This window comes from Trifolium pratense, linkage group LG2, assembly GCF_020283565.1.
Source record: "Trifolium pratense cultivar HEN17-A07 linkage group LG2, ARS_RC_1.1, whole genome shotgun sequence".
In the NCBI taxonomy this organism is placed as follows: Eukaryota; Viridiplantae; Streptophyta; class Magnoliopsida; order Fabales; family Fabaceae; genus Trifolium; species Trifolium pratense.
This window is the reverse complement of record NC_060060.1, coordinates 24,791,727-24,814,605: the sequence shown is the minus strand read 5'-3', so window position 1 is coordinate 24,814,605 and position 22,879 is coordinate 24,791,727. Positions and strand designations below refer to the sequence as shown.

The window sequence follows — 22,879 nt, the reverse complement described above, 5'->3', positions numbered from 1 at the left end:
CATATATATTAATGGGGGAACTTTATTTTATTTCAGTTGTTTACTTTCATTGTATTTTTTGAATATGTTATTTCTTCTTTTGAGACGTTGCTAATCCAAATTTTCGGATATTCGTTGTTTGGTTTTAATTTTATGCTTGTGTATGGAGTATGGAGGGTTGGGGTTAGACGGCTGAAGGAGTTTAATTTAGCTCTTTTAGGTAAATGGTATTGGAGGATTCTAGTTGACAAAGGGGGTTTGTGATTTAGGGTGTTGACAGCTCGTTATGGGATGGAGAGAGAGTGAGGGGGGCGGGGATCTTCTTGGTGGAGGGAGATTGTGAAAATTCGGGATGGTGTAGCCGGGTTAGGGGGTGGGTGGTTTAGGGAGAGTGTTAAGAGTCTCACATCGGTAGAGAGATGGCCTGACTAAGTGTTAGGGACTATTTTGTGTGTAGTGTAACTGAAAAATAAATAATTCATGTGTGGTCACAAGAGTATAGGCTATAGACCAATTCTTTGGTCGCACTTACAAAAACAATAGTGAAAGGAAGAGAGAATAAGAATATGGATTAAACTTATGTACAGTTCCACACAGTTCTTACTGTGTTAGATACATGAGAGAAGTTATTTTTATTTAAAAACAATTTTCTTTTTCTTTTTCTTTTTTTAATTTTTTTGACGCATTTTCTTTTTTTAATTAAAAAATATAAATAACTACTTTTTTGTGAGAGAAACAGGAAAACTGCATCTAAAGAAATGCATATAAGTTTTCTCCTAAGAATATAATGAGAATATGAAAGAGTGAGTTGTCCAAAAATTATCAACTTTTAATTGTTAAAATATCATTTAAAAAAAAACAAAAAACAAAACAAGTACATGAGAAAATAATAAATAATATTTACTTTTCAAATTACTAAATAATAGTATAATATTTTTTTGAGTGTGACCCAAAAATGAGTCTAAGCTCTTGTAACCATACAAAAATATCTCCTAAAGAAAATATTGCACAAATAATATCACATCAACTGCCAAGATCTTCTTCCATGCTTTTTTCGTAGTATTTGCTAAAGGCAGCATCACCAAAAAATCAAATCAGATTTGGTTTCTGTTCCGTGACCATGTAAATGCATATGACTAAGGCTGTATATGAAATTGTAAGCCTCATTTTCCATCACTCGTTAACAAAATTCTTAATTATTATCGTTAGTTAATTAGTTCAGTGATAATTGGCGTCGAACTTAATAGGGAAAATAGCGGTTCAATTCCCGCAATTACAATCGAGAGGGGGTTGGAACACTTGATGTTGTGACCTCTAAACCAAACCAAAAAAAATTCTTGATTACGTAAATAGGACATTATGTCATGACATCATCTTGTGGAAGTAGTTTCCCAACAATTTCTTAAATTCTTCCACATTTGATGAAAAAACAACATTTATAAAAATCAACGAGTTCACAATCCTAAATAAAAATAATCTTGACACGCACACAAAAGAAAAGTCTACGTACGACACGACCACATTCAACACCTTACTAGTATATATATTTAACCAACCGAGCTCACACCAAAAATTAATCTAAGAGCTAGCAATATCTTTTCTCCCTCTCTGTCTCTTATATACAAATACCAAAGATACCAAGATACAAAAATATTACACAAAAAAAATGGGATATCTGATTGATTTTGTTGCCACGGTGACTTTCACTATTATGATGTCAAAGATTATGAAAATATTTGTAACTGTCTTTTGGAGGCCATATGCACTAACTAGGCATTTTCGAAAGCAAGGAGTGATGGGGCCACGTTACTCACTTCTTTCTGGTTCTCTTCATGATATCAAACCAATGATGATTGATGCAAGGAAAAGTGTCCTGGATAAACATTCACATGATATTACTCAAAGGGTTCTTCCTCACTACCAAATATGGTCCTCCTTATATGGTCATTATTTTCTCTTCTATATTTAACTCTTTTTTTTTGACTATGTTGTTTAGCTATATATTATTAAGATTTTTTAATTTGTATGCCCTGAAATACATATACACAACTGTTAGGGTTTGAGTTTGAACCCGAGTAAAGGTGTTAGGCCTAGCATAATACCAAGATTTATTAATATTAATCCCATGATCCGAACCTAATATTAATCTAATATTATCAACCTTCATTTTTTATGGAAAAAAATTTAGGGTGAAGGATTGGTGTAGTCGGCCTTCAATTTTTGTCACATGGGTCATGGGTATGTGGCATATAATAAACTCCCTCTGCTACTTAAGTAAAATAATAGTCCATAAAAAAAATAATAATAGTGTTCATAAAGAAATTAAATTTATTTTGATTTCTGTTTTTGTTTAAGTAGGATAAAATTTCCACTGGAGTGTCCAATGTTCGAATTCCGGTTCCTACGTATATAACGCGATGTTCCTACCAATATTATGGTAAAAAAAACCATTACAACATATGTACCAAAAAAAAATCCTTAGAACATGTTAAATTCAAAAATGTATTTAGTAGTACTATATATATATATATATATATATATATATATATATATATATATATATATATATATATATATATATATATATATATATATATGATGATGATGATGATGATGAATTGGAGTATAAAAAGGTTTGTATTTGGAGAAATCGTGGTACAACATGCATGTATTAGTATATTATATGATTCATATATATATCATCATAATTAATTTTGACGATGCAGGGGAGAGATTTCTATTTTGGTACGGTACAGAACCAATGATTTGCATCTCTGATGTAGAACTGGTGAAGGAGATTTTATCAAATAAATTTGGTTTCTATCCAAAACGCAAAGTAAGGCCTTCTACGGTAACACTGGTAGGAGAAGGGATAGCTCTTTTGGATGGAGTGAAGTGGGTTAGTCGCAGAAGAATACTCAATCCTGCTTTCTCCATGGATAAACTCAAGGTCTCATTTACTACTTTTATACCTAATTATATATCACCATGCATATGTCAAATGAAAGGACAAAGATTTTATGCGATCACTAATTATAATTAAGAAGTTTCACATCGGTTGCGAGATGACATGAATATGTGTTTAATTGAACACAATCCTCACCTTACAACTTGATTTTGTAATGATGAGTTAGGCAATGGCGAAACCAGGAAAAATTTACTGGGTGGGCCGCTAAAAAATTTATGGCTTATAATTTATAAGTTTGTATTGAGAAAAAAAAAATTGGTAACATTTTTTCATGAGCTTATAGCTTACTAGTTTATATATAGTTTACGAACTAATATTTTCACTTGCACTTGAACTAGTATGCGTACCGAGTGACTTACAATCATCAATAATAAACTCTAAACTAATATTTTCATTAATATTTGTACTAATATATATACCGAATAAATTAAAATCATTAATAATACACTTAAACTAATACTCTATACTTATAAAAATATTATTTTTTGGGGTGGGGGTGGGCCGTGGCCCACCTCAGCCACCCCCTAGTTCCGCTGCTGGAGTTAGGTCAAACTCTCGATTCTAAAAAGACCCATGACCGTAATTAAGACCGTTTATTTGACATCTAAATCTCAAATAGATTTTAATTTTATTTAACATAAAATTACTAAGTTTGAGATTTGAACTGTTTGATCTTGGGTCTAACGATCACGCAGTCACGTGGGTGTATGTATACGGTGAAGACGTGTAATTAAACTTCCAAATGAGAAGGGAAAATTTTCACATCCTTTAAATTTGGGCTACACTTTTCATATTGGCCCAAAATGACAAAAAATAAATAAATTAGATAACAGGTGAATTTATAGCAAATAATTTATAGTTTATTTATGGTGGATAAATTAGTTTATTGAATTTGTAGTGTTCGATAAAATTAGTTGTTGAATTAAATTATAAATATAAAATGACATAAACAAATTTAATTTTGTATCTTCATCTAAGATGAAAGTTAAAATTGGGAGAAAATGTGATAACCTATGAGCTAATTGAGTGAGTTAGCTAAAAAAAACTATAAATTAGTCAAAATAACTATTAAGCTTGTAAAAAAAAATGTTATTATTAAACATGTCTTTTTTAATCATACGAGCTTATAAGGTATAATTTCATCATTAGTGATGTGTGCTTGCATTCTAAATACTATATATATGACAGGTTATGATAAGTAGAATGGCAGCATGTACCATTTCCATGGTAGATGAGTGGAAAAGGAAAGCCATTGAAGCAAAAGACAAATCAAAGATAATAGAGATGAGTGAAGAATTTAAAGAGCTAACAGCAAATATAATCGCCCACACTTCCTTTGGTACTAGCTTTGCTCATGGAAGAGAAGCCTTTAAAGCACAAACAGAGCTTCTACTGCTTTGTGCAGCTTCAAGTTCTGACATTTTCATACCTGGCACACAGTATATATTATCATCCTTCAATTTCATTTCATTTTTTTTCACCACCAATATTCGGCTCTAGACCGCTTAATCGGTTCGGGTCAGTTCTGACATCAAGTGGTTCCGGCCCCTCCTGATCACAGTTGCGGGGGATGGAACCGTGTTTAATTAACTCAACATTGATAAAATACTTAACATTTTTTTTTGGTTTTGGAATATTATTAATGCAGATATTTACCTACTAAGTCAAACATTGAGATATGGAAGCTTGATAGAAAAATGAAGAAATCACTACAATGCATTATTGAAAGTAGGTTGAAGTCTCAATCAGATTGTTCTTATGGAGATGATTTACTAGGAGTAATGATGGATACAAAGAATGATGGTGCTAATAAGTTGAAAATGAATGAAATCATGGAAGAATGCAAGACCTTTTTCTTTGCCGGTCATGAAACCACTTCAAACTGGCTTGTTTGGACTGTCTTTTTATTGAGTTTGCATAAGGATTGGCAAGAAAAACTTAGACAAGAGATCATGGAGATTTGTGGCATGGAAATTCCTGATGCAGATATGCTATCAAAGTTAAAAATGGTAACACTTAAACTTTATGGTGGTGATAACACTTAAACTTTAATTCTTAGTTTTTTGGATTAGGGCTATAGAGAATTGAGATAAGCCTCAGAAGCCTAAGCCACTTGGTTGGCCTAGTGATATTGGCTTCGGACCTTGGAGTTTCCTCCTCTCAAGGTCTCAGGTTCGATTCTCCCTAATGCCAATTTTGGTGGGCTAGTCTATACAAAGTTAAAAAAAACTCCGACTTTAAACGGGACCCCAACAAGTGAGCGGTGGGATTAGTCGGTCTTTAGGCCGGATATTGAGTTTTCAGAAGAAAAAAAATTATTAAAGCCTTGATAACTTTACATTGACATCGCAAATTTTGAGATATGAAAGATTAGTAGGTTAAAGTTTGACTGGGTAAGGAAAATCTTATTAATAATTGTTCTGAACTCAGGTTTTTTGAATGATTCAACCTTGACTGAAACTCACTAACTTCTTGAGCAATTGAGTCAACAACCACTTAGTTAAAGAAAAAAAAAATTACTACCTTTGTCTCTAAATATGTACGACCCAATTGAGTTCTTTATAAGACATTTTTGTTTCAAATTTTCAACTATATTAATTGTTTTTTTATCAAGTTACTGATTTAATAGATGACATTTTTCCTAAGGTGAACATGGTGTTGCTGGAAGCATTAAGGTTGTATTGTCCTGCAATAGAATTAGAAAGAATGGCTTCAAAAGACATGAAATTAGGAGATTTGATGATACCAAAAGGAACATGTATAAAAATTCCAATTACAATGATTCACAGAAGTAAAAAATACTGGGGTGAAGATGCAAATGAGTTCAATCCAATGAGATTCATAAATGGAGTATCTAAGGCTGCAAATCATCCAAATGCTCTACTTGCATTTTCTGTAGGTCCAAGAAATTGCATTGGTCAGAATTTTGCTATGTTGGAAGCTAAAACAGTGATGACTTTAATTCTTCAAAGGTTTTCTTTGTCTCTTTCCCCAGACTATCAACATGCACCTGTTAACAACCTCACTTTGCAGCCACAACATGGTCTCCCCATTATTATAAAATCATTGGAGCTGTAATTCTTAATGTAATTTTATCATTTCATATCTAGCTAGCTACTTCCTATACTTTCTAAATTGGCTACCTAGTGTCCTCCGTCTATTGACACTAGTTATCATCTTAAAAAATATTCCAACTTAGAATTATTATTTTATATCAAGTGATCATTGGATATATGTGATTCTAATAGAGATTTTATTTTTCCACCCTACTCATTTTTTCGTGCACCCTACAAATTTATAAAAATACATCTGTATGCTACTTAGGTAGTGGAACACCCTACCAGTTTTTTTTTTTATAATGTTCGCTACTTAAGTAACGGACGATATTTTTCAAACATTTCTCATTTTTATAACGTCGCTACTTAAGTAGCGGAAGAGTATAAATGAAAACACGTAAGACGCGCGAGAAATAGTTTGGGTGGCAGAAGAATACTGTTCCATTCAGATTTGAGGCCCGACTCTTTTAGAACCTTGATCCTCTGCATTTATTTGTTGTTCTTCTCCCCCTTGCATTGCTTGATCACATTGGTAAAACTACATTACTGAAATACCTTTCGGCTAAAATTTTATATTATCAAAGATATCTTTCAATAAAATTTACATTAACGAAAAATATCTTCCAATAAATTAACTGGATGCAAAGCAATATAGAGAAAAAAAGCAATTAGCAATTATCTGATTTTTTTTTCTCTTACCAAATGTTATGTTTGACAAATCATGTTTATAAAAAAGTAATCTTTAATTTTTTTATATAAAAAAAAAAAAAAAACTTAAAATTTTGTAAGAGTGCCTCCACACCTAATAATTCTACCCGGACATTCTCACGGTTACCCTCTCCACTTTTTATAATTTCTCTCACTACATATACTTTTTCTTATTTATTTACAATCACAATCCCCAATGGGGAAGGGAATATGCGGGGGAGATTTTGCCTTCATCCCCGTTTTCAAGGGAGAATATTTGTCCACATCCTCATCTCAACAGATCCCCACGATTCCCGCGGAGATTCATGGATATCAAATATTAACAAAATTTCTATATTTTTATGTCAAATTATGACAGTAATATGACGTTATTTTTTCTGTCTTATGCAAAAAAATAAATATTTTCCATCTTTCTTTTAAAAAAATAAAAACAACACATAATGCATTAATAACCAAAAAACATTGCAAAAAGATTTGGCTACTAATAATTATACAAAACCTAACAACCAAAATATTCCATAGCAAAGTATGCATGATCATATATGGACGGATTCGGGGAATCCACGGGGACGGATGCTCCGTCCCCGATCCCCGGCCCGAAGTGCCTGCGGGGGGATTTTTGCCTCCATCCCCATCCCCACGGAGATAAAATCTTTGTTTTCAGAGCTCTGAACGGGACAATTCCCGCGGGGATCCGCTCCACCGGATGCAAATTGACAACCCTAATCCCTGTATTTGGGCGTTAAAAATTGTGGACCTTTCTTCATATGATACAAAATACACCCAATATTAAAATTATGTTAATCATAATATTCATTTATCATTATTTACAAAAGATACTCCAAAAGAGATGAAAGATTTTTCTATTTTTTCTTCTATTTTCCTTCCCCAATAAATTCTAATTAAGGGTCCAAAATTCTTATTTAAATTAAAAGGTCATGTAACCATGTCTTCTTTTCCCCTTTCGCTATTGGCGGTAACATGTGAGTTTTGGGGGTTCATTTATTAAAATCCAATTACTATCTATTTATCCGATCCATCCAAACGTTTATCAATTTAATCTATCTATTAAAACAACGAAAAATGTTAACTATATTTTCGGTCTCCATAAATACATGATTAATTTATTTATTATTTTTTTAGTTCATATACATTTTCTAGACTTATAAGTTATATCCCTACATAAATTATCATTTTTTGTCCCTAATGTTCATACATAAATAGTTAAAATTAAAAATAATTTAAACGGAAAATGCGAATACATCTAGGAATACATGAGTTGGCATTTTTTAAATGATACGATAAGGAGAAATCATTTTTAATTAATTTTTTTTAATAAGTAAAAATGGAATATATTAACACCAACGGTCAGTTCTTGCTAGCACAATATATGCCAGAGAGAACCGTAAAAGTACGGTCTACATGAAACCAAAATATCAAAAACCATCAGGTCGATCGATGCCCAAACAAACAAAAGGGCTCGACAACCAAAAATGAGAATGTAAAACGAGGTTAACATTGACAGTTTTCAACCACCAGAGAGAATGCAATTTAAATTTATCTAACAGCTGATGGAGAGTAGCCTCCTTAGCCTTTAAGACTCTATTATTTCGCTCATTTTCCACACAACCCATATGCAACATAACCATATAAGCTGCATAAATGAGCGACGGGTTCGCGAGCCTCCTGTCGAATGAGTGAACTGAACTAAATGATCCTGTAATGTATTCGGGTCAGCTGTAGAGATACCGATCCAAGCTCTTACCAAGTGCCATAAAGGGGCGAATACATAGCACACAACCTGTCACACAGAATTGAGAATCAGGATGAATATGTGACGCGCCACAAAATTTTCTTTAGTCAGTAGCCTATTACGAACAAGTCTCCATGCCAAGATAGAAACTTTCGCTGGTACCTGCTTATGCCAAAGGAAAGTGGACATAACATACATTTCGGGGGAAGCCAAAGTTGTCAACGCGCTCCTGACGGAATAGCCTCCTCGATTGTCAGACTTCCAAAGGCACTGATCTAAAATGTTAGTCCGCAAAACAACATGAGCAAGTAAACCCCTACACCCCCTAGCACCTACTCCTCCCAAGCCCGCAACGGTTGACGCCACTGTCAGGCCACCCCTCCTTCCTCCTAACCTAACTTGCACATCGCTGTTACCGTACTCGTCTGATCATTAGACAAATCGAAAAGATGACTAAAAAGCACTCTCAAAGGAACAACCCCATTACCAACCCTCCGCTCAATGTTCTCCGCGAACCACCCCCCATCGGTACCACTTTCGCCATTGCGAATTCTCGAGACCTCCATCCACCACCGAGAACCGCGCCGATCCCCCACCTCCAGCTTCACTGCCACCTCTCGTACCGAGCGGCGAACACCTTATACTCTCTGTCCTCCAACAATCGCCAAGACCACTTTTCTAAAAAAGCAGTATTAAACTCTCTGAGTCACCTAACTCCCAGACCTCCGAACTCACATCCTAAGCAAACATTTTTCCAACTAATCCAAGAAATCTTCTGATTGAACTCCGTGAATTAGAATTATTAAATTGTGTTGTTCTGTGAGGTGCAACGTTGTACCATCTACAATAAACCCCTATTCTAGTTCCCTTTTCACTTCACCACGAGATACTACATATTTGCGGGGACAAAATAATTATACAACTTAAATATATAACTTAGATACTTATATATTATCTTCAAATGAGATTTTTATATGATGGACAACATAATTTAAACTTAAAATTTTTATGGGATATGATATAATAACTAAAGGAAAATGCTAAATAGTGTCTCCGAAGACATTATTTAAACTTATTAATAAGAAAATCCAGTCTTGAAACTCTTACATTCAATATCTTAAAAAATTATTTTTTAAAATCAACTTTATCTCTTATTTTTTTTTTATGCTTAACAAGTGATCCGAGGGTCCGCTTAACATGACCTTTCCTATATTGCATTGTATGATGATGATTTTCAATTCAATTTTTTCTTTGTTTTCAGCACAATATCCGGCTCATTGGACTGTATAATCTAATCGTTTGGTGGTTAATTCTAACATTTAAGTGGTTCCAGTACCCTCAAATTGCATTTGAAACTTAATATTTATTCAATAAAAATGCAAACTATTACTATTTTATAGTAATTTTTTTTTATAATAAGCAAGGGTCAGATCAAATGACACAAACTAGTTTGACATCAAATGTTACACCTCTCAATAACGTTTTAACCGATATAAATTTTATAAAATCCACCGTTCGATTGAAAGTTTATATCATATAGATCAGTTGTGTAAAATTTCAGACAAATCCAAAATCATCTGATATGCTATTGCGACACATACATATTAACGACATATAAAAAAGACGCAAACCGTTAATTTTTATGTATCTCAATAACCTATCGAATGATTTTGGATTTGTCTGAAATTTTATGCAACTGATTTATATGATATAAACTTTCAAAAATGGATAACTTGATCTATTAAAAATTATTATATATAACTTGGATATTCAAAAATGGATTCATCGTCATCACGATTCCTTAAAAACAAAACTGAGCAGCTCCATCAACTTAGAGTAGCACTGAGATCAAAGCTGGCCGGAAAACGCAGGCAGACTTGATCGTCTTAGTAGAAAGTAAGACGCAAAGAAATCCAGGTTTTCCTTCTTCTTCCTTCTTCATCAATTTTCATTCAACGCGCGATTTGAGGCTACATAAGCCACCGCAACAGAGCGTAGCTCAAATCCGAACTCCGATTCCGTGATTATGAGCTAAAACAAGCTGTGTGATTTACGATATAGATTGAAATTACTGGAAATTACAGGTTAGGTTAGGGTTATGTGCTTTTGAAAATGTTAGTGTGTTTTAGGTTTAGAACTTATATCTTAAATTAGATTATGGACTTGTAGTTGATATCTATATGATAAAAATGTAAAATGAAGAGTGGTGAGGCTGAGAGAAAGTGAGATTCATTTTTTATTAGATCATAAATAAAAATTTATTGTCTCCTTGCTCTGATGAGAGTAAGAAGAATATTCTATTCTCTCCTTATCAGTATTGTCAATCATGGATCGTGGAAAATAGTTGTTTGTTCAAATTCCGCTACACAACAGGGCTATAGTGACGCTATAGCCGCTATTTGACAACATTTGTAGAACGATAGCAATTTGTTCAAATTCTGCTACTATATAGCAACACTATAGCTTCTATTTAAAAACACCGCTCTTTATAGAATCACATATATCCATATTAAACTTAAGGAAAAAACTAACATGTTCCAACTCATGTATCCTTAACTTAAATACATAACTTAGATATTTATATATTATCTTCAAATGAGATTCTTATATGATGGACAACATGATTTAAACTTAAATTTTTATGGGATATGATGTAATAACTCAAGGAAAATGCTAAATAGTGTCTCTGAACGCAATTAATTAAGCTTATTAATAAGGAAATTATGTTTTGAAATTTGTGCATTCAATATCTTAAAAAATTATTTTTTAAGATCAACTTTTTTTTTTTGTCAAGTAGCCTAATGACTAGACTCTCACACATTTAAATGTGGAGAAGTGTGGAATCCGGGGTTCGAACCCCAGCCACTCCAATAATGTCCCTGGTAGCTACCATTTGAGCTACACTTATGGGACTACCATAGGTGGGATAACTTTATCTTTTATTTTCTTTTTTGGTATGCTTAACAAATGACATGATGACCCGTTTAATATGACATTTCTTATATTGCATTGTATGATGATGATTTTTAATTCAATTTGTTTTTTTTTGTTTTCGCCATAATCTAGTTGTTTCCACTTAATTCGAAGTCGAAACTTAATGTTTATTTCAATAAAAAAAGCAAACTATTTTTTATAATAATATTAATATTTAATAAAAAAATTATTATTATTTATAATTTGGATATCAAAGAATGGATTCATCGTCCTCATGATTTGTTAAAAACAAAACTGAGCAGTTCCATCAACTTAGAGTCGCACTGAGATCAAAGCTGGCCGGAAAACGCAGGCAGTCTTGACCGTCGTAGTAGAAAGTAAGACACAAAGAAATCCAGGTTTTCCTTCTTCTTCTTCATCATTTTTTTTTTTATTTCGGATTTTCATTTCCCTCCCTTGGTACGCGCGCGAGGATGCGATTCCAGCGCGATTTGAGGCTACATAAGCCACCGGAACAGAGCCTAGCTCAAATCCGAACTCCGATTCCGCGATTATGAGCAAAAACAAGCTGCGTGATTTACAATATAGATTCAAATTATTGGAAATTACTTAGGTTAGGGTTAGGTATTATCAATTTTTTATGTGCTTTTGAAAATGTTAGTGTGTTTTAGGTTTAGAACTTATATCTTAAATTAGAAAATGCAAAATGAAGAGTGGTGAGGCTGAGAGAAAGTGAGTTTCATTTTTTATTAGATCATAAATAAAAATTTATTGTCTCCTTGCTCTGATGAGAGTAAGAAGAATATTCTATTCTCTCTTTATCAGTGTTGTCAATCATGGATCGTGGAAAATAGTTGTTTGTTCAAATTCCGCTACACAACAGGGCTATAGTGACGCTATAGCCGCTATTTGACAACATTTGTAGAACAATAGCAATTTGTTCAAATTCTGCTACTCTATAGCACTATTATAGCTTCTATTTAACAACACCACTCTTTATAGACAAGAACAGATCGCGGAAAAATTGGTTTGTTCAAACTCCGCTACACAACAGGGCTATAGTGACGCTATAGCCGCTATTTGACAACATTTGTAGAACGGTAGCAATTTGTTCAAATTCTGCTACTCTATAGCACCACTATAGCTTCTATTTAACAACACCGCTCTTTATAGACAAGAATGGATCGCGGAAAATAGTTGTTTGTTCAAACTCCGCTACACAACAGGGCTATAGCCGCTATTTGACAACATTTGTAGAACGATAGCAATTTGTTCAAATTCTGCTACTCTATAGCACTATTATAGCTTCTATTTAACAACACCACTCGTTATAGACAAGAATTGCCTCTTACAGTGATTCTAAACATCATCTTCGCGTGATCAAATAAAAGTAAATTATTTTGTAAAATCATGTCTGTTATTTATTTTGTTTCTAATGTGGGAGTTAAAATTTTGGGTATTTTTTCAGTGAATTTTTAAATAATAATCTTGGAATTCAACGTGTGAAAATTACAGCCACATTTAACAGAGAGTTTTGAAGCCCACTTTAATACCTTACAATTTTGAGAGCTTAAATCATTGTGGTGACAGAAAAGAGTTATATTTTTTTCAATCAAATTGATGAGTTATAGTTGCAAGATGTGTATAAATTGGATACTCACATGCCTTGCAGATTTATTGAATAAAGAAGAAGAATATGAGGTGACTGAACTGTGACAGTAAAAAACATTTTCGGATTCAGTCATTAATTGTAAATATAAATAACGTAATTGTAATTACCTAGAAGAATCTCCATTCTTCACACTCATCTGTGATATTTGCCACAGTTTTGTGGCACTATGTTCCCCATTTATTAGAAATGTAGGCTGAGAGAAATGCAAGAAAGAGATAGAAAATGTTATCAATTTTTAGAGAGAAATCACGAGTTTTTTTTTTCTTTCTGTAAAACTGAATTGTGAAATCTTGATTGAATAACTGAATAGTCTCTTTTATAGAACATAAACTGAAGTGAATTAAAACTGTTTAGATTTAGATATCTGATAAGACTCCTAGTCCCATCTAATCAGAAGTTCATTTGATGGATTTAAAATGTTCTTGAATTCGCAAAATGCAAAATCATCAAATGATGGAAAAATCTTATACGCACCAAATATGTCAACTACAAATGGCACTTTCCGGTGGATATTTTTGATCACATAATCAACCACAGGTTTCTAAAAAGATATACAAATCGGACCTTACATGGTAAAAATGTTGTCTATTCAAATTTGATAGGTACCAGAAATTGGAAGGGTGAACCTGAATAATATTGATATTGAATTGTGGCTATCCAGAGATATGTCTGTTACAGTGTTACACTCTCAGAAAATTAAGGAAAGAACTATGCAGATGGCTGCAGACTCCTTGTGAGATGAAAACAGAAAATCGAACTGTAAAATAACACCCTTGCTGATAGAGAACCAGCTTCTCTGTGCAGCTACAACCACCCAATAGAATTCACACATGCCCCTCATGTTCCCCCCTCACTTCCTTTATAACCACCTTACCTCATTTCCTGATAATGGGATTGTCAAAATTCTGGAAGTACAAATCAAGTGAATGGAGGTTTGATCATGACATAGATAAATTAATTCATGATGCTTTTGCTAACTAATGCAAATAAAAGTTGAGCATTTGTTTTTATTTTCCTATTTGCTTACATGTGTATCATTTTGGTGAATTTTACACTATCATTGTAATCAATTGTTTATCAGCCATTGTTTTTTTTTTTTTTTAATCTTTTAAACCGCTTGCAACAGTTAAAAAAATAATAACTTTGGATTATTTGTAATAGATACCATGGTGAAGCGCAGAAGGTTGAATGTTGTTCGAAAAAGTGGCAAATCACAAGTTAAAACACAATTAATTGATAGCTCTAATGAAGTCAACCACATCATAAATGAAGAGTGTGCACAATTTGGAGTAGGTATGAAATTTTTATTGGCTCAGCTTCTTCCATCCTTTCTTTGTCTTGGTGCTTCATAGTTTTTTTAATTTTTTAATTCTTTGTATTAGATACATTTACAAGAGAAAATCTAATGGTAGCAAGCCTTAATCACCAAAATTACCAATCACAAACAGAACAACAAATACCAGTGGAAAGTCAAGTTGAATCTCATATTTCTGTTGGGAGAACGAGAACTGGTTTACATAAAGGTAATTGTAGTGTTTTTTTTTTATCATCCCGATTTTCTTTATTTTTTAAGTCATTTGTATCAATTTAAAAATAATTTGACTTTCTTTTATGTATAATAGACACCATTTTGAGTCGCAAAAGGTCGAATGCTGTTCGAAAAGGTAGAAAATCACTGGCTAAAAAGAAACAATTAGTTGATAGCTCTAATGAAGTCAACCAAAACAACCACAGTAAAACTGAAGAGTTTGCACAATTTGAAGGAGGTATGGAATTTTTGTTGGTTCAGTTTCTTTCTTCTTTTGCCTTGAATTTTCACACTTTTTGATTTTCGAATTATTTATAATAGATACAAGAGAGAATCTAATGCTAGTTAGTCTGAATCACCAAAATGATGTACCACAATCAGAACAGCAAATACACGTGGGAAGTCATGTTGAATATCGTATTTCTTGTGGTAGAATGGGTAATAATTTACCTAAAGGTAAGTGAAGTGTTTTTCTTAAAAATAAATGTGCAAGTATTTTCCTATATGTATACACATGTATCATTTAGTTTGGTTACATAATCATTGTAATCAACTGTTTATCAACCCTAATTTTTTATTATTATATTAGATACTATGGGGAGGCAAACAAGGTTGGGTGTTCGAAAAAGTGGCAAAGCACAAGCTAGAGAGCAATTAATTCATAGCTCTAATGAAGTCAACCGAAACAACATTCTAAATGAGAATTGTGCACACTGTGGAGGAGGTATGAAATTTTTATTTTTCTTAGATTCTTTCTTCTCCTGTCTTGAAGTGTCATACTTTTTTTTTTTTTTTTAATTCTATAGGCACAAGAGGGAATCTAATGGAAGTGAGTTTGAATAATCAAACTGACAAATCACAGTCAAAACAGCCAATACAACTGGGAAGTTTACCTGAAGGTGTGTGGTGTTTTTAAAAAAAAAGTGTTTTCCTATATGTTTTTGTATGTATTTATCATTTAGGTTTGGTTGCATGATAATTGTAAATGAATTCTTTACCAACCCTAATTTTTTTATCTTTTAAAGTACTTGTAGAAATTTTAAAATAATTTGACTTTGGATTAGCTATAATAGATACCATAGGGAGCCGCATAAGGTTTAAAGCTGTTAGAAAAAATGGCAAAGCACATGCTGAAGAGCAGTTAATTGTTAGCTCTGATGTAGTCAACCAAAACAGCCAATTTGGAGGAGGTATGCAATATTTAGTTGCTTAGTTTCTTTCTTCTTTTGTCTTGATGTTTCACACTTGTTTATTTTGGATTCTTTAGATACAAGAGAAAATTTAATGGTAGCAATTCCGAGTCACCAAAATCACGAATCACAATCAGAACAGCAAATACAATTGGGAAGTCATGCTGAATATCCTATTTCTCTTGGTACAATGGGTAAAAATCTACCGAAGGGTAAGTGCAGTGTTTATTAAAAAAAATGTGCAAGTATTTTCCTATATGTTTACCTATGTATCATTTAGGTTTTGTTACATGATCATTTTAAAGAATTGTTTATCAACCCTCATTTTTTTGATCTTTTAAACCACTTGTAAAATTTTAAAAAAGTATTTTCCTACATGTTTTTATATGTATGTATCATTTAGGTTTGTTTACATGATTATTGTAATGAATTCCTTATCAACTCTAATTTTTTTTATCATTTAAAGCACCTGTAGAAATTAAATTTAAAAATAATTTGACTTTGGATTATCTATAATAGATACCAAAGGGAGGCACAAAAGATCAAGTGCTGTTCAAAAAGCTGGCAAAGCACAAGCTGAAGAGCAACTCACAAGAAGGAATCTAATGGTGGCAAGTCTTAACCTCCAAAATGACCAATCACGATCAGAACAAGTTCAAGTGGGAAGTCATGTGGAATCTCCTATTTCATTTGGTAGAATGAGTAAAAGATTACCTAAAGGTAAGGGACTGTTTGAATAGTTTTTTTAAATTTTGGTGTCTATTTTTAAATACTATAAAAGAAGAAAATCTGTTTGATGAAATGTTTTCAAAATTCTTTTACTAAACTGACTCCTGTTTTATCATTTAAAAACTAAAATGAAAAAATGGCTAATGGATGTTCTTGTTTTCTATTTCTTAGTTTAAAACATGAAAGCACGTGGAGAAGAGAACTTCCACTTTCCATTAAAAAAAAATAGAATTGTGATGCCACACTTGTAAATACATGTTTTTTTAGAGAAGTTACCAAACAAGTTTTTTTTTATTTCCTCATTTATAAAAAAGGTTTTTAAAAGTGTAGTGTTTTTCTAAAGTAAGTATGCAAGTACTTTTCCTATGTTTATAAACTGTAATTTTTTTTTTTTTTTTTGTATTTTCAACCACTTGTAGATATCAAAAAATAAATTGACTTTTGATTATATATAATAGATACCATGGAGAGGAACAAAAGGGAGAACGCTATTCGAAAAAGTGGGAAATCACAAGCTGAAAAGCAATTAATTGATAGCTCTATTGAAGTCAACCAAAACAACCACAATATAAATGATGAGTGTGACCAATTCGTTGGAGGTATGGAATTTTTGTTGGCTCAGTTTCTGTTAGGATATAGGATAAGGAGTTGGTTAATTGATTAGTTAGAAAGTATCATGTAGAACACATGGATCGATCCATGTGTTCTACATGATACTTTCTAACTAACCAATTACTACCTTTGTCCCTAAATATAGGGGACCCTCTTGATTAAATCACGTGAATTAAGAAAGTCAGCACTAATATTAAATTTGTCGACAATTAATATTGTTCATGTTTACCATTCATGAAAGAATTCATTTATGTCTTCATCATAGTATTTATTACATATTGCAGAAAAAGATGTAACATAATTAGGGTATATTAGTATATAAATAATTAATGCAGTTGAAAATTTGAAAATTTGAAAGTGATCTTAAAAAAGAGTCGAGGAAAAATCTCATGAGGGTCATATATTTAGGGACGGAGGTAGTAACCAATTTCCCTCGCCAACTCCTCTTTATGCTATGGATTTTTTTTTAACTGAATTAAGAGCATAATGACATCAAAAAGTATAGAAGAAATCCCAACTAGGTTGGCACCCCTTGTATACTCTAATCATATGCCAAGTGCTCGTTTATATATATATAAAAAAAAGAAAAAAGTAATTACAAAGTGGGGGGCCAAACCGTACCCAAAAAAATAAAACAAGGAAAAAAAGAAAACAGAACATGAAAAACATTAAGAGAAACGAAAAGTTGGAAGACCACATCTATCCCGAAAGAATACATCCGATAAAGCTGGGGGCAAGGAGTTCCACCACTGGAGACCTGTCGAGGCGTGTCCCAGATTGGCTAGAATGTCGGCACAAGCATTCCCTTCACGAAAAATATGTGAAAATAACAACCTCATATTCCTAGCAAAACAGTTGCGCCAACGGTTCCTCAAATCCCAAGGAACAATAGTGGAGTTTTTAGATGCTTGAACCGCAACCTGTGAATCAGTTTCCACCCATAATTTCCACCAACCCCTAGAATGAGCCTGTTCAATAGCAATAATAATAGCAAAGAGCTCTGCATGAAGAACAGTAGCGCAGTGAAGTTTACAAGAAAAACTACCCAAATATGCTCCATGAGAGTCACGAAAGATGGCGCCACAGGCTGCAGCCGCGCCCGATAAAGAGCCATCAGTATTAACCTTAATCCAATCGAAACTAGGGGTTTTCCAACAGACTGCCGTAATACGAGGAGGAGTTTTATATTGAGGAGTAATATGCAGATCATGTAATATATGAGCTGTAGCACTACCGGTCGAAACAATAATGTTTGATGTGGTGACACTGAGGTGGAGAGCTGTTTTGACTTTGATAATAGCCGCATGAAGGGTTATTTTCGCATTATTAAATTTAATCCCATTCCGGGCCATCCAAATAGTGTGTACAGTATGAATAATAGCAGATAGAGCAACCTGTTTAATATTATTATTTGTACCTTCCAAGCATCGTAACAGCAGATTAACAGGGGAGGAAAAATCCATTTGGCAACGCAACAAATTACCCACCCAAGACCAAAGAGCCGATGCAAAAGGGCAAGTGAAAAACAAATGCTTTGTGGTCTCATATGCACCTAGGCAAAGAGAGCATACCGAAACAATATAGCAACCGCGAACGCGAAGCTGATCCTCCGTAGGCATCCTGTCATGAATAATTCTCCAAATGATGAAGGAATGAGAAGGAGGAATGTAATTACACCAGATGTGGGTAGCCCATGGCAGCGCAGGGGGCTTGGAAAACAGGTGGAAAAAAGCATCTTTAGCCGACAACCTTCCATCTTTCGAATGTTTCCAAACAAACACATCCTCAGTAGGAACCAACGGTAGATTAATATCGAGAATCTCTTCCTTGAGCCAAGGAGCATAATCCATTATAAATTGAGGAATATCCCAATTACCATGACCAATAACATATGAAACTTTGGCGTTTAAGGAATGCCGCATATGAATGGGAATGTCCAGGGCCTCCACTAGCGTGACACCAAGCCAATTATCATACCAAAGGGAGATGTGTTGACCTGTGCCGATAACCCAAAGAGAATTACTTTGCGCTTCTTCAAAGAACATTTTAATACCATACCAAATTGAAGAGACAATATGATAACAGACAGGAACCCCTCGACGTAAGAACCTACTTCGACACATGACTGCCCATTGATCTTTTTCAGCAAGGAGAGACCAACTCAACTTAAGAATGAGAGATTCATTAATTTTTCTAACAGAGCGAATGTCCAGCCCACCAGCCTCAAAAGGAGCACACAAAGTAGCCCAAGCTACCGTACAAACTTTTCTAGTAGATATATCACCACTCCATATAAAATTACGGATCCAAATATCAATCTGTCTCAGAAGCTTAATTGGCCACATATATATATGAAAAGAATAAACTAACATGCCATGAATAACAGACTTCACCAACTGAGTACGACCCATGATGGATAAAAGCATACCCTTCCAAGAAGCCAACTTGACTTTTATTTTGTCAGCAATACTTTGAAAATGAAAAGGACGTGGTTTTCCTCGAAAGATAGGGCAGCCCAAATAAGAAAAAGGGATGGAACCTATGTTGAAACCAAGCAACTGCGCGAGGGATAGGGCTCGTGCACTAGTCATAGCGCCTGGGTAGAATTTACTCTATGCTATGGATTTGGATTCTCTCCAACAAAGAAAAATTAGCATGAGAGGACAGAGAAAGGAAAAAGGAAAAATTGAGAAAAAGATTAAGAAAGAGAAAAAAAGTTAAGAGAGATATAGAGACAATAAAATATTGGAGAGGGATTGAGAGAAGTTTTGTTGTACAGGATCCAATTCCTATATCCTAATAGTTTCTTTCTACTTTTGTCTTGAAGTTTCATACTTTTTTATTTTGAATTCTTCGTTCATGGTAGATACAACAGGGAATCCAATGGTAACAAGTCCTAATCACCAAAGTGACCAGTCACAATCAGAACAAATACCAGCAGAAAGTCATGTTGAAACTCCTAATTCTTTTGGTAGAATGAGAAAAAGTTTAACCAAAGGTAACTGTTTGGATTTTTAAAAATAAATATATAATCATATTCCTTTGCTTGATGTATAGTTCATTAACATGACATTGATACATGATTTATAGGCCAAAAGAGGGTACGAGGTTATACCCGAATGTCAGAGGTGTGGGATTTACCAGATGGAGAATTCATATGTGTTGAAGTAGATGCTTTAGGTAATCCTATTGGGTGGGAAGGAAAAAAACTTTTGAATGCACTGGGCTGCTTGGTAAGGAAGCACCAATATGCTCCCATCAATATTCTAAGCTGGAAAGACATGCCAGAGTTGAACATAACAAAGATGCTTCAGCTGATAGAGGTTTTGTATAAAAATATTTAAGTTCTATTTGACTTCACTTTCTGTAACATTATTTTTTACTGTGTCTTACAATTTTATTTTATTTTTGCTAATACCAGAGTAAGTTTCACTTTGTTCCAAAATTGACCGAGCAAACAAAGCAAATACTAAAAGATAACCTTAGTGCTAAGTGGAGGCAATTCAAACATGATTTGAAAGCAAAAGGATATGATGAAAACAAGACTGAGGAAGAAATGGCTGCCAACATCCCCGATAGAAGAGTTGACCCTTCGCAGTATCGTGCTTTAGTACATCATTGGTGTTCCCAGGAGGGACAGGTACATGTATAATGAATGTCATTGAACTTTACTTTATATAGCAATTATGTAGAACAAGCATGTTTTATCATTGACTTTTTTATTTTCTGTTTAAAGAAAATAAGTAACATCAACAAAAGGAATCGCTCAAAATATGAGGATTTACACTGCATGGGAACCAAGAATCTTTCAAGGTTCATTCATGAGGTGGTTTATTTATTTCATTATTTTCATAACTATGTTACTTGTATGAGTGTTTTATCATTGTGATGCTAGCAAGACTCATCTTTAAGCACTCTTGGACACTTTTTTGTTTTGTTTATTACTGAAAAAGTGGACACATGTTTCTAGAAGTGATAAATTAACATTTTCTAAAAATCAACCGTAAAGAGTGCAATCAAAAGTGTGTTAAAATGAGTGTGTCGTAGTATTTCTCATTTTATAATTATTTCTTTGAGCAAATAGGATTTGACATTTTTATTATTAATTACTAATTACTAATGTTAGACAACCGAGGCTAATGGAGTACAACCTTCACGAGCTCAAATTTATATTCAAACTCGTACTCGTAAAGATGGGAGTATTGTGACTGACAAGGCAGCTAATGTGATTGTAAGAATTGCAATTTTCAGTCCTAAATTGAATTACCATTGATTGAAATTGTTGATGGTTGTGGATTGCAGTTGAACTGGACATACAAGTTTTGCATTGTATTTTGTGCAGGGTGAATTAAAGAAGCATATGGTGGAGGCAACAAGTTCAAAAACTCCTCAAACAACTCAAGATTCCACAAATTGGCAGAATGACGTATACTCAAAAGTAAGAGGCCCTGAAAGGAGAGGATCTGTGCGCTGTCTTGGCAAGGTTCCATGTAATGCTTTAGTTCAGAGAGCTAATGTTGAAAATAGGGTACACAAATTAGAAAATTTGCTTGGGAATCTTGTTTCTGTTCTTCAAACACGATTTTCAGCAGATCAACAAATTAATGATGTTTTGCAAGCTATAGCGCAAGAGGTATGAATTCCTATAATTCAATTTTTTGCAGAAATTTAACTATGATATGAAATAATGATAATCATGATTTACACTTAGGTACCTAATGCTCCAAGTAAACCAAATGACTCATTTAGTAACGATCAGCAAACTACAAGTGATAGCAATTGGGAGTGTTGATACTGGTGAGTAGCTATAGTTTGTTGTGAGATGAAAGTACATTTTTTCACTTTGGAAAATTGTTCTTGGCCATTTGTTGTTATTGTTATTTGTTCTCTTCAGGTTGTTTTAATAGAATATTATGAGATTTGTCAAAATTAAAAAGATTATTTCTCTTCATGTTTTAATAAAAAGATTATGATGAATTGTAATAAGTGGAGCTCATTCATTTGATAAAAAAAATTCTTTGCGAAACTTTCGAAAGTATAGCAAGCAAAAAGGTTGTAACTGGCATCTCATTTCCTTTGTTAAGCAAATTTTCACTTACCCTTCCGTACCGCAAACTTTAACTGCCGATGTTTAGTGATATAGGTTTTGATGTGACTAATCTTACTGAGTAATATTGTTCTTTTAGGAACCAGGTTTCGATATAGGGAGATGATGGCGATGACAGGAGAATACTATGATTTAGAGAATTTGTATGTCACTCCTATTTTTGGAGGAAGAAGTACTTTGATTAGATCTGAGGTATTATTAACGGATATAGCGTTTGTTCAAATGTAAAATTGGCATCCAAGATTTCCTAAGTAATCTGATTCTGAGCCTTATATACATGTTGGGTGGCTTGGCTTTCCCTTTTTGTCTGTAATTTCAATATGCTCTGCACTTAATGCTGATGGATTCTTAAGGAATAGGAAGTTGGAGATGGACAGTAACCTTTCATTTTTATGAATCTTTTGGTAACTGCCTAACTGGTGTTCACTGGTCATAACTGAATTTCCTAATTTTGAATTTGTTTTAGCAGTGTAAGACTTTTATGATGATTTTAGTTGGATTTTTCTATTTTTGGTTTTTATGAATAAAGCATAACCATATTTTCAAGAATTTCTATTTTAAGGATTGAAAACTAGAAATGTAATTGGAAAATCGTACTGTTATAAAAAAAAATATATTGTCACGCAATTATGATACTGGGAGT

At 33.4% G+C, this 22,879-nt stretch overlaps 2 protein-coding genes across 2 annotated transcripts; both read left to right on the top strand.

The window, feature by feature from the left end:
* Positions 1-1,530: 1,530 nt before the first annotated feature.
* Positions 1,531-6,245, top strand: LOC123911141 (cytochrome P450 709B2-like). Its single transcript, XM_045962500.1, has 5 exons — positions 1,531-1,922; positions 2,706-2,929; positions 4,136-4,386; positions 4,596-4,956; positions 5,594-6,245. The coding sequence occupies exons 1-5, from the start codon at positions 1,646-1,648 to the stop codon at positions 6,023-6,025; spliced, it is 1,545 nt and encodes a 514-aa protein (XP_045818456.1). The 5' UTR covers positions 1,531-1,645; the 3' UTR covers positions 6,026-6,245.
* Positions 6,246-10,300: 4,055 nt separating this feature from the next.
* On the top strand, positions 10,301-22,652 carry LOC123906268. Its single transcript, XM_045956137.1, has 19 exons — positions 10,301-10,381; positions 14,232-14,363; positions 14,453-14,593; positions 14,693-14,836; positions 14,920-15,054; positions 15,188-15,322; positions 15,405-15,497; positions 15,663-15,788; positions 15,866-16,000; positions 16,308-16,508; positions 16,976-17,116; positions 19,993-20,127; positions 20,220-20,452; positions 20,551-20,769; positions 20,866-20,955; positions 21,256-21,360; positions 21,472-21,762; positions 21,841-21,926; positions 22,316-22,652. The coding sequence occupies exons 2-18, from the start codon at positions 14,237-14,239 to the stop codon at positions 21,919-21,921; spliced, it is 2,532 nt and encodes an 843-aa protein (XP_045812093.1). The 5' UTR covers positions 10,301-10,381; positions 14,232-14,236; the 3' UTR covers positions 21,922-21,926; positions 22,316-22,652.
* The last annotated feature ends 227 nt before the right edge of the window (positions 22,653-22,879 follow it).